Below are 13,119 nucleotides of genomic sequence, written 5' to 3'. Positions count from 1 at the left end.
GCTCCCTGCTGGCTGCCTCAGTCAAGATAGTGATCTGTTGAAAATGCATTTTTTGAAATAAAACATAGTCAAAACTGTCTGCTTAGCAAACATATTTGCATAGCTGGAATCTGAAGAAACAATAGACAGAAGTTTGATATTCGTCCAATATACATTGTTTTACTTACCCTGCTTCTGTCATATTCCTTCCTTGAAGCTGCAAATAGCTGGGCATTGGATATGGCAATCCCACAGAATGGGAGATACATCTGCATCACCTAGTACCAAAAGAAACTCCCAGTCATTAAAACCAATGCAATTAGACACTCATGATACTAGCAAAGAGATCTAAACGTAGGGGACATATCCCAGGAGGGTCTCAGCTTACTCATTCTTTAAAAAAAACACCTGAATATAAAATAAAATCATGGGCAAGGCACATAAAATGGGTGGAACAGAAACTGAATGGATAAGAAAGAACAAATACATTTGAGTTCACAGGTCCCAGCAGTTAGGGTCCTCTGTAAGTTGTCTGGAAAACCGCAGATTCTCAAGTCTGTAAAACGTCCGCTGAATACTACATTAAATTACTGCAGACACTACAACTTCCCTAGAACAATACGTACTTTTCTGGACTGATTTTTTGTTCCAAGCTCAAGAAGCAAGCTTGAGTTACATGTCTGCTGATTTCTAGAGGGCGTAGATTTTGGAGAATACCAGCACAGTGGAACAGCACATTGATCCAAAACTATTAGTCAGAAAGCTGACTGTCTTCTCAAGGGGGGCAGGGAGTTCAACACGCATGAGGAATTAGGCCTTAATGCATCACCCTTCATTAAGAAAGACTGGATGAGAGGGACTGGGAAAATATTTTGAGGTGCTGGCTATGACTTTAGGCATACCTTAGCGTGGCTGTGTGAAATGAATAAACTAGGCTAGTCAAATATTTGAGTACCTGTAGGACTGGCACTTTCACAAGGATGACAATGGATCAAAGTCCAATAACATTAGCATTTTTAAGCGACATACTGATAACAAGTTTATAACATACTGCCACTGATTGATTCCCAAGCTTAGGTCTGAGATATTGAGTACATTTTAAAGGTGCTGAATAGCCTTAGCATTTGCAAAGCCAATGAGAGTTGGGGCACTCTGCCATTTACAGAGCCAAAAAAAATGCTGCAGCAGCTAACCTTTCTTCTCCACAGTCTGTTGACTGGGAGATCCACCATAAAAAATCTTTTCTGTGACAAGTTTTGGCATTGAGAAAGTGGCATTTATCTTTGAAATTCAATTTAATTAGAAAAATATTGCTAACGCAGGGAAGTAGGCTATTGAGACTATGTGAGGAAAAAACCCCAAGAGTAGGAAGCATCCAGAAGAACCGAAACAGCAGCAAGTGCTGTTCTACTTTATCTTCCTTAAACACTCCATTGGCTACATGTCTACTTAGTGCGTGTTTGAGTAATGATGAGTTTTCGAAAAGTACCTTCAGATCCTCTGAATTCTGCACCTTCACAGCTGCTATTCTGTCAGAATAACTGCAGATTTTAAGGGTGCAGACAAATACACCTATATTGCTAACGCGCAAACACTTTACTTTCATCCTCTTCCCACAATGGTTCTCTCTGAAGGAAAATGACATACTTTAGACTCTACAAATACTCATCTTTTTGGGGAGGCAGTAATTAAACTAGCCAACTATCACAACAGATCTACAGGAAAGAATACACAAAATGGAAAATCAAGTGTAAAAAATTGCTAAGAGGAGTTCATTTTTTAATTATAAGAACTTATCTGAGTTCTTATATTCAGTTTAGATTTCCAAAATGAAACAAGAAGCCCTATCTATACTTTTTTTGTAATAGTACTAAATATCACAGCCAAGTAAGAGATGCAGAGCAGAAAACTTTAACCTACCAAAGTGAGACTGGGTACATTTTTACTTAATAAAAGTAAGTAAAGACTAGTATTTATTCCCCCACCCCAGCCCTGAAACCTCCATTTCCAAACGTAATATGCCCCTGTGGCAATGGAAAGCATACAAGAAGTTTATGAACCTTCGGCCATCACAAAAACAGTTTGCAAAGATGTCTTTTTTAGGAAGAAGAAAAAAATGATTTTGCAATATTTAAAAACACCGCTTTCTGGAAGCCAAATTCCAGGAGACTAACTCTATACAGAAATTAACATCCATAAAACAATGGTTTATGAAATGTCAAGAGTCTGGAAAGCTGCTGACTTACATCACTGTTTTTGCCACTTAAACTAATTGTGTAAGGTGCAGTGCAACTAAGAAAGAAACACCAAGCTGTTTAGGATAATCAGCAAAAGAAATTAATAAATGTCCACAGATATGAAGAAAAAACCACAACCATCAGGTAGAGAGGAACCACCCTGTAATAACAGATTAAAAAATTATCCCTGTTTACCTAAGAACAACTGGCAAAACAAAAGCCTACAGTCGTTCCTCTTCTGTACGTTCTGAATGGTAAGGGTAACTGCTGCCTCAACAGCTTTTGTCAAATTATAATACAGTACTAAATAAACAAAGAATAAAGACGTTTCTAATGGTAACTGAATTTTAAATAAGTTTGGGGTTTTTTTTAACCAAAATTGCAGAATGGAGTAGAATTACCACATTCTGATTTCAAATTACAAATTTAAACCCAAACTACTCAAGACTGCTTTACAAGTACCTCCAACATGTTTGTGCTGTGGCTGTTGGCAGTCCATACAAACATGGAGTAACGTAATCATCTCTCATCTGTCTGAGCCACATACTGTAAGGAGCTGGTATTATTATGTCAGATTGACTTCGGGGATTTTCCCTCCAAAGAGAACACAAATTGTTGAGGAAATGGCACATGCCACCATAAGCTGGATATATCTTTTTCTCTTCCTTCTAAGTGATAGATACATAATTACTAATCCTCTGGTGCTCCAAGGTAAAAACATATTGCATCACTGAACCATAATGCACTGTATGTAATAGAAGACTGTAATTCTGTTTCCACTTCTGCCAATTACTACTATTTATCCTTAAAAAGAAGGATGTAAATTTTCATGAGCATAAAATACAGTCCATATTTTACTGGTTTAATTCTCCAGCATGGATATGCTTCCATAATATAATACTGACTTTTGGTAACAGCAAATAAATTGGGTAGAAGACTAAATTGCATTGTAAGGACACAGTATCGAAAGGTTGGCCATAGAACATTGTTAAGCAGTGTGTGAAAGGAAATGACACAGATAAATGACATGGTTATTTTAATTTTCCTTGGTGAGACAAGATCTTGTTAACAAAGAGCTGTTTTCTTTTTCCTTGTCTGCTGTTCTTCCAGCAGCTCTGAACAGGCCAGGACAGCTTGCCTCTACCAGCCAACATCCGTAACAGGTTTTACCAAATAGTTTTATTACACAGTGAAGCCAACCTGATGCTGGATTTGCAAAGGAATTACTGACACCTGGTCCAAAGGTTGAGTATGCAACATATTTCCATTACACCAATGCACAAAAGAATGGTGTGAACTCATGGGAACACCTAACATACCCTTCTGAAGGACATAAAATAATTACGCTTTGCTATACTGAAGGCCATTAAAAAAATAATTTCCAAGCAAAATGGATTACATCTGAAAGAAAATTTCCTTCCACATCTATTTTGAACTAATGACAGGAAAAGAGCCTGCAGATTTATTAAACAAAGTAATTTCCTGAAAAAACAGATAGACAAAATATAAACCCATCAAAAGTATAGCTTTAACAGGTACACCTCATTAATTTATTCTGGCAAATAAGATTAGTTGTAATGATTCATCACAGTTCTTTGTGGCATATTAACAAACAAATCAGTAAATATGTAATAGTATATTTCATAAAAATGTTCCATTTGAGCAACAAGCTAATCTAATGAACACGCTGAGATGGTGGGAGACAGTACTATTTTTTTGTTGTTGTGCCAACTATAAGGCATTCAGTTACAGTAACTGCAGGTTAACAATATTATATTATGAATTACTTGAGCATTCAGGGTCCAGATAACTTGAGCCAGTTTCTCATAACTAACCCTCCAAGAAGTGCCACATCCTTGGATAGCAACTACACTCACCTTTCAAATTCACAGCAGCATACAAAAGCTAAGAAGCTGTTCAATAAACCGTTCAACAAACTGTTCAATATTTTATCAGGGCAGGAAACATTCTATGAAAAGAAGATGAAGTAATGGGCACTATTACTATATCTCATTCTCTTAATTTCTAAATTATTTCATTATGGGGTTATTTTATGTTAGGAGTATTAAAACACAACTACCAAGGGAATGAACAGGATAAGTATCAGAAGCTTTAATAATCAGTTATGCAACCATTTACATTTTCAGCTATGTCCTGAAGATGACATATCTTTTCTGCAAAAATGACTGCCTTGACCATAGCTATTTTTTCCTTCCCATAGAAGGACATATTCCCATTGCCTTATTATCGCCACATCTCTTCAAACTTGTAGGCCCAAAGTTAGACCTTTAAATCCACAATAAGAACTAAAGCAGTAGCTTGATGCTTGGAAGTACAAAGGATTCCCAAATTCTGCAGTATTAACTGCTAGGACAAGAAAGCTGCAACCCGTGGTTGTTTCACTGCTTCTCTATGGCATCAGTTCTGAAATCCAAATGAAACACACCAGTTGTCCCTCAGAATTTCAGAGGACAATCTTCCATATGTTTCCTCTTCATAATCATAATTTTATAGAACAGAAGTTCCATACCTGGCTGCATAGCTGCCTGGGCACATCACAGCATTTTGACACCTACACTACAGCATCACAATGTCTTCAGATGTGACACTCATTTTCCCTTCATATGGCTTTTCATAGATCCTGAGACATAGAATACCTAAGTTAATAGGATGCTTATCAGTGTGCCTTTGAACTACTAAAAATAAGTTAAAGGTGTCTCTCGTGATCTGCGCTTGGGTTTCACAATAGTTTCATACATGATATAAATTTTTTTAACTGTCAGAAACAGGCAGGAGGAGACCTCTGGCCAAGCTCTTTCTGACGACACTGGTCCTCAAAAGAGACCACCTTTCCCTTCATTGCATGGCCTGGGCATGATGGTTCTTAAGGAACCTGCAAACCCCTCCTTTGCTACCAAGAAAAGCCCTTGCTGGCTTCTACTTTAAAAGTTCAAAAGAAAGCTGTTTTCTAGAATTGGGTGTCTCATCAGAAACAAGTTTTGTTTTCTCTCTACAATAAGAAGGCATAAAAGCCTTTAGTTTCCTAACTTCAGTGGTTTTTTACCCTCACAAATAGCACAGATTCCACATTAACCACAAAACAGTATAAAATATTACTTTCCTTACCCTATTTAGGAATACAGGTGTTCATATCTACAGATCTCAACATGTTATTTTAAAAAAAGGAAAGCAAAAGACAGGTAATAATATAAGCAATGAAGCTGCACGCATGCAGACCTGCAATGCAGTAATTTACTAGCTACTTCTGAAAAATAGCCAATGCTGCAATGGCAGCACACTGCAGAGTTAAAATGCTAGCTTCACGCTTGCTGGCTGGAAATCAGCCCTGAGTCCAGCTTCAGCTAAATGCAATGACATTTACCCTGCCTCCCCTGCATGCAGTTTTGCCTGCACTAAGCATCCTCAGAGAGCACCCACTGCCATAACTATCTGATAAATATAGTCTAACTCATGGCTTCTGACATACTCCAAGCATCCCCCTGCCTGTGGTCACAAAAGAAAACAATTCCAATGTCTGATGGAAGAAAGGAGCCCTTCAGCAAGGCTTGCATACCCAATCTGGCACAAACTCCAGGTTAAGCTCTCAGCAAATGCTTGTCTGGTTCAACTGTTTTCTTTAGCGGCCACAGGAGCAACTTTTCTTTACACAGCTTGCTTGGTAAGCCTGGGGGGGAAGTAACCTAGTACAGGCTTCCTAGAAAGAGAAAAAACAAGTCCTTTTAAAGTAAATGTTTTTATTATAGTTTAAAGTTATGTTTTGTGAATGTACTTAAAACCAAGTCAGGGAAGCCAGCTGCTCTTTGAAACAATTTCGAAAGTGTTAAAAATGGGTTCAGAGAATGAAATATTCTACTGAATTCTGGAAACGATAAACCAAAATCAATTGCGCTGCGGTTAAGCACAAGCTTTCATCAAAACTCCATTACTTTCTGCCAACTGTGGAGGGTCTGGTTATCCATGTCTCTGATAAAATCTGTTCATCACCTAGGTTTGCAATTCTCAGAAATATTTTCCAAAATTATTTTTCCACCCCAAACATGGGCAGAACAATTACTTGGTGGAGACACCCCATGAATTATGGGCATACAAATAGGGCACATAGCTCCTGCTTATATCAGTGAGCCTGCCAGAGGCTCCTGGGCCAATTTTCTATTGCCTCTAACTTTTTTTTTTTTTTTTTTTTTTTTAGTTTCCATTTGCCTGTGATTACTATTTATGCAGTACCATAAAAATGCCCTATTGCTCACAAACATACAGCAGCATCTCTGTCCTATAAAGCTCACTAGCTAAGGAAGCTTTTGGTGCCTGTGAATAGCCTGAAAAGGACCACAGGAACATTCCTTCAGCACTGACTCTGCTTGCCTGCCTCATATAATTACTGGCACACATTCAAACTAGATAACTGTGTCACCAGACAGATTACAACACACGTCTCCTGTAGGAGCAGACTTATTACAGTTTTAAAACCTGAATCCTATGTAGGTCACTGTCCTCACAAGCCATGGCACTGGGAGACTAACACATGCAGGACCAAGGGGCAGGAGAGGGCAGGAGTGCTGCTTAAAACGTCTTCAGCCTCAGCCTCTTACCTTTTTCCAGGCCCCCATCACTGCCCCCCCGGTTGCTACAGCACAAACCCCATCATCTCTCTTTTCTGCTACGGGCCTATGATCTTTAAACTGGGGAAACAAATGAACACATTTAATTTGATTTACAATAATGTAATTGTTAAACCATTTATCCAGTCAGAACTATACACATCTACTAATCTTATTTCATTTTTCTGGCAGATAATTGGAGGTTTCTTGCCCCAGTCACTTTAGAGCTAAACATAATTCATATCTGCCGTCACTAGCAGGAGGTGAAGCTCAAAAAAATATCTAAACAAGCCACACTGAATTACTGTCATACACACAAAAACATTGGCAGTGGCTATTAAACCTATTTTTAGCAATATTCTGTAAAGACATATTTAAACATTTTAACACTGCATTGAATTTAGCACGCCATATAAAGTAAGAAGGACAATAAATTGTACTGTAAATTTCCACAGAACACCTTATTTTAAATGCTGGTGTTCCAAATAAATCTGAAATATAAAAACATTTCTGCTAAAGACTAGAAAGCCAAAAATAATTTAAATATATGTAAAATGGCTACTATTCTAGGATCCAATCTTCTGATCTCATGCATGCAAAAATCCAGCTTTTTTCACTGGAAATTTCTCCTTATTTTACACACACCTGAATCAGTGATACCCAGTATTAAGGCCTGTCCCAGCAAACACTTCAAACTGACACTCAGTTAGTTATTCAACATATGAAACTAAGCCAGGATTTCCAGCAGGAAGAGGGGGGACAAGAGAAGGAGAAAAGTTACACTATTAACAATAGTGGTTCTATCAAAATAAGAAGTGTATGAACTGGGGAAGAGTAGGGGTAATAGTCAAAGACAAAAAAGCAGTGACACAAGGAGCGTCACCACGCTAGTGTAAGCCCCTGTAAACCCAATGCCTGGCATTCAGCGCTTAGTCCTGGGGGTTCAGCCAATGCACATCAAGCTTGAAAGCAGGGAAAAGTCACCTTGCAGGCAGCCCCAGTGAGGGCTGAAAAGTTAAAAGCAGTATGAGTAAACCTGTAAACCAACACGCTTCTATATTATAAGCAAGCTGAAAGCCATGGAGACTCCTCACTGTAAAGGCTACTGAGGACTCTCAAATCTGCACGGTGGAGGTATGCACCACGTCTGTGTGAGCGCCTGCAGTTGGAAGGCCTTTAAATCAACCCAACAATTATAGATGATGTTTCCTTATCAAGTTTAGGGTTTCCATCCATTGGTTTTGAAAGTTAGCAGGGCACCATCCTTTGTAGCAAAGTCTTACAGAAAAGTGCTAGGCAGCTTTTATTAGTTCATCTGAAATAGCATTGAGCAGCATCATGAAATGTCAACAAGTGTCCTCAAAACCACAACTCCTACCCACCACCTAACTTTCTCTCCTTCAAAGGCTGAACATCAGTCATCTTTGACACATCCAAATTTTACCATCACCTTAATAAAAGTCAATCTGAGAGGGTTCACAGAGGACATTTTACCTGTGTAAAGTTTTCTAGAGAGACCAAGAGGGGCTCTTACTGCCTGGCTGCTCTCTCCTGTTTGAACACGAGCCACTAAAGGCCAGTCCCCAGGCACAGCAGCCTGCAGCCATTGAGTTCTGCAGTGCCTTAAATCTCAGTACATGAAAGCACTTTGGCAGACCATGAGAAAGTTTTACAGCAGCCATATCATGCCATAATTTTTTTCTAGAGACAGCAAAAATGAGCCAAAGAAAGATCAATTGATTTATCTGAGGGGAGGAAGAAGGTCACAAAAAAAGATTTTATCAAAATTTTGAAAAAGCTCCTGGTTCCCACTATGCCTGCATCAGTGGACCCAGCCTGCCCAAGACACTGTTTATAAAAGCTTTATGCTTTATAAATGTAGCTGCATGAGACGGAAAGATCTTGGTATTGGCACTGCAGAGTGAGAGCAGTGAAGAATGATACTATCAACACACACATGCACACACAAAAAAAAATAGCTGCAGATCAGAACTTTAAATTGGCACAGAAGAATTAATAAGTATCACTATAAAATTGATTTTTCCTACAACACAATTGCAGACTTTGGTTTTATCATGTCAAATTGCACCACGTGTCTGATCTCTTGCAGGTAACTGACCATACTAACTGAATGGTATTGAAACCAAGAATAAATTCCATATGCATCCATACACCGAGAATGTCATCTTCAAGTCAACAGTTCTACTTACAACTCAGTTGTCAACTCCCAATTCTTGTCGATGATGAGAACTAAATTTGTTTACATACTTCTTGCCGCAGTTTTAAATATTAGAGTACACAAACTGAAAATTATTTCTACTAATTCTTGGCTTAGCCATAACTGAATGAAGATGTCTTCTTTTGCTTTTTGTACAAATTAAATTTTAATCTGGAGCCAGAGTACAGGCACAGAATCAGAATCACAAACTGGTTGAGGTTGGCAGGGACCCCTGGAGGTCATCTGGTCCAGCCCGTGCTCAAGCAGGACCACCTAGAGACTGTTGCCCAAGACTGTGTCTAGACAGCTTTTGAATACCTCTAAGGATGAAGACTTCACCACCTCTTTGGGCAACATGTGTTCTCAAAAGTGTTTCCTGATGTTCAGACAAAGTTTCCTGCGTTTCAGTTAATGTCCATTGCATCTTGTCCTGTCACTGGGCACCACCTGGCTACATCCTCCTTGCAATCCCCCATCACCTACTTAAACAGACTGATGAGATCCTCCCCCATAAGCATTCTCTGCTAAACAGTCCCAGCTCCCTCAGCCTTTCTTCATAGGAGAAATGCTCCAGTTCCTTAATCATCTTTGTGTACCTTCATTGGACTCTGTCCAGTATGCCCATGACTGTCTTGTACTGGGAAGCCCAAAAGTGGACACAGTGCTATGAGTCATGAGTGAAACTTAATCCTGCTGTTGCATAAACACTGTATGCAGTTTAACAAAAAAAGAATTTAGCTCATCTATATATAACAGTCAGTAATATCCCTGTGATCTCAGCACAAAGTTTCTATTCAGGTCCTTCTCTTGTATACTTCAAAAAGTGTTTTGTGATTTTTGAAGAAAAAAATTACTTGAACAGTAACCTCTTTTCATATCGGACTTTGTTTAACAAAGAGAGAACATTTTGGGCAGAGCTTACTGCAGAGGATTCTTTGCTATGCTGAGGTCCTCTTTCAGCAGAGTGGGTTTTCTTGCCTGACTAAAGCTAATGCCAGTAAAAGTTCTTTCTTCTAACTGAAACCCCAACTGGAATACAAATGACTGAATCTAACATGTAAACCAACAAGATTTCCTGGATTAAACTGTGTGTGGTATGAATAAGTTTAGCTACCCTGACTGTCCACCGTTTGCAGTATTAGTCCAATAGGCATGGAAAGGGTTGCTTGTGTTCAACTAGAAAAAAGCGTGAAGCAAGTTTTCCAATACAAGTAAGATCCAAAATTTGGGGTAAAGCTTAAAAGAAAGCCAGGGACTCAGGACACCTGCTGTATTCCTTCCATTACTGCTTGTCAAGCAAAGCATTTCCAGTGTTTCTTGGGCTACAGAAACTTTACCCCCCCAAATCTTCAATGGAGTAGAAATATCCCACAAAGGATGATGTTTGGCATAACTAAACGTTCCTTTCACCACATTATGTCTCTTGTCCAACCAGGATGCACCTGTACCTCGACCTTTTCTTCCATAACACATAGAAGCATCACAATACAACATAATCACATCATGTCTTTGACATACATCCTTATGTTATTTTGTTGAGCTTCTCCTCAACACTGGGAAAGTTGTCAGTGGTGTTCTACAGTTGCCTATTTTGAGTGTATGTATATTTAGTGACTAATATAATTGCTACTAAATGTCATGGCACCTTATGCTGGTGACACTTGTCTACTCTTCATACATTTCTCCTGAGAAAGATGTTCTTATTCTCCTTTCCAGTTTTTTAAGATGAAAAATAATTGTAAGAAATACAATGTACTCTCAGTGTATCATTTTTATCCATGTATTTTTTCTTAGAAATGCAGTTTCTGCAACAGTGCAGAATCTTATTCTAGCGGAACTGATTATACAGCTGGACACACTTGACAATACTATTATCTGAATCTGATTATACAAATTAAGTAATCTGAATTTGTTTCTATTATAGCATTTTCAGACCTGAGTAAAAGCCCTTCTAACAGTTACAACAGGTATTGTAATTTCTACCTATCACATTGTGTTAATGTTTCACATAAGGAAGTAGGGGAATAAACCTTACATTTGCCTTTAAGAAAACAGCTCACAAACCCTCATATTTAGCTCATATGTGAAAAAAAACCCCATAGTATTGTAATAATATAATCTTTAGAACAGTTTCCATGCTAAGTGACAGAGAATTTCCCAGAGGGAAACTTATCTATAAATCTAGACAGCATAATTCTTAGTGGTCTAAGGTTAGTTAACTACTGTATTAGGGACAAATGAAAACTAATGTAATACCAAGGCAATAAAAAAATTCTTACATTTCTTAAACCACAAGGAACAGAAATATTAATTCTTCTTCAAATGAAAGGCACTTCTGAAAGACCATCACAAAGTACAGAAAAAAATCCTTAACTGTTTTCTTAATAAAAAACCCTCTTTTGGTAAGATCTAAAGCCACAAGTTTAGAAAAAGTGATCTAAATTCGTGCTTCAATTTCTTCACTACTTCTGTGCTTCTTCACTACAAAAACAGGAAAAGAACATATATGGGGGAAAAAGATTGTCCAGCAAATAGTATAATGTGCAATTTATGAAGATACACAAGTATTCAATCTGCAATATTGAAAATATATCAGTTCTAGAACGCATACGTGTCTTCATATGAAGACGAATCCACTTCTGTCTTTGATCTTTGCTTACAACAAATAACTTGAAGCCTTTTTGAATTCAATTGTTTTTCCCAGAATCTTCATTAGACATCAATAAGAAAGAATCAGAGCATGGATGAGAGCCACGAGCTTCAGGAGTCAGGTATCCCCTTCCAGCTTAAGTTAAGTTGTGCAAGGACAAACTTTGCCAGACCAGTTAGAAGTCAGTCAGGCATATTCCTGAACTAAAAGCTCCTTCCTTTTTTCCTTTCCCTGAAATTCCATCCAAAGCCAGCACCTTATCGTAAGTGCTTTTTTGGTACTTGTTCATTACCTCCTTACAGCCTCCATTAACTCTACAATCAGGGAGGTCAATACCATTTACTGCTTCCAGTTTCAACTAATGAAATTTAAAAAACCAAAATCAAGTAATAGTTTGGGTATTTCCCCAATTCCTTAAAACTCACACGTATATGTTCTAAAATGATGACTTACAGAATGCAGCTTTGATAAGCGTTTTGTGTGTGATGTTAATCTATTCAGTTGAAATTGTAGTAATTAATGCAGACTGTAAATTAGAGTCTTCCAAAACTGCCTTTTGAGCATAACTGATCAACAACACACCGGGAGAAGCGCTGCATTCTATATTACTGCAGCCTCTGAGTTTTAAGACTGGGTGGGCTACAGCAGCCTGACTTGAAGAATTTGATTTTTAGTGTGCTGCAGACTTCAAGGGGCTGATGAAAGTGTGGGGGCTGGTTTGGATGTGAGCCACGCTTTTTCCACACATCACTGTGTCTCCTGCACTAATGACTCACACCTGCATGTGCTGCTATCTGACTTCTAGGCAAAGTTATTTATAAACTGGAACTGCAGGGCCAAATCCTGGTGGTATAACTAGATCATGATTTACCTAAAGCACCTGTATGTGAAGCACAGACAATTTGGGGACACTGCATTCACTCTCCTCTCAGATGTCATGGAAATTGGACATGGCTTCTCCCCTAATAAAACCCACATGACAATTTTATCTTTCAGATTGCTACGGATCTGAGGTGGTAAAGCACTACTTTTCACCTGACCACAAGGTAAACATAATCACAGACTTCCAAGGTCCTCTGGACACACAAAACCATTCTATCTTCTCTCACAGCAGGTATAGGAACTATTTGCCATACAGGCTGTTTATACCTGGAGACTTGTGTATTGCAGGCCACTGCAGACAAGAAAAGATACTTTATTCAATGAAAAATACTGTTGCCCCAAGCTTGTGGTTACAGTCTTGCCTGAAGTGTCTTCTCACTCACTGGTCCAGAGAAGTATCCAAACCTTCATGTTTCAGTCTTTGCTTTCAGACACTCTTCCCCAGTGCTCAGAGTCTTTTGCTAGTTAAGACTGCAGAAACATCACCATTTGGTAGCAATTACATAACTACTTCTCCTTTCTCTGCAACTGGCC

The 13,119-nt window shown here is 38.5% G+C and overlaps 1 protein-coding gene across 1 annotated transcript in view; it reads right to left on the bottom strand.

Annotated features, from left to right (window-relative positions):
- The window catches only part of PDE11A (phosphodiesterase 11A), a 136,569-nt gene that overhangs the window by 82,530 nt on the left and 40,920 nt on the right, over positions 1 to 13,119 (bottom strand). Inside the window, 1 exon segment of the mRNA XM_056349422.1 lies at positions 168 to 257. Coding sequence (XP_056205397.1) covers positions 168 to 257 — 90 coding nt within the window.

This window comes from Falco biarmicus, chromosome 8 (genome assembly GCF_023638135.1).
Source record: "Falco biarmicus isolate bFalBia1 chromosome 8, bFalBia1.pri, whole genome shotgun sequence".
In the NCBI taxonomy this organism is placed as follows: domain Eukaryota; kingdom Metazoa; phylum Chordata; class Aves; order Falconiformes; family Falconidae; genus Falco; species Falco biarmicus.
This window is presented reverse-complemented; position numbering and strand designations above follow the sequence as displayed.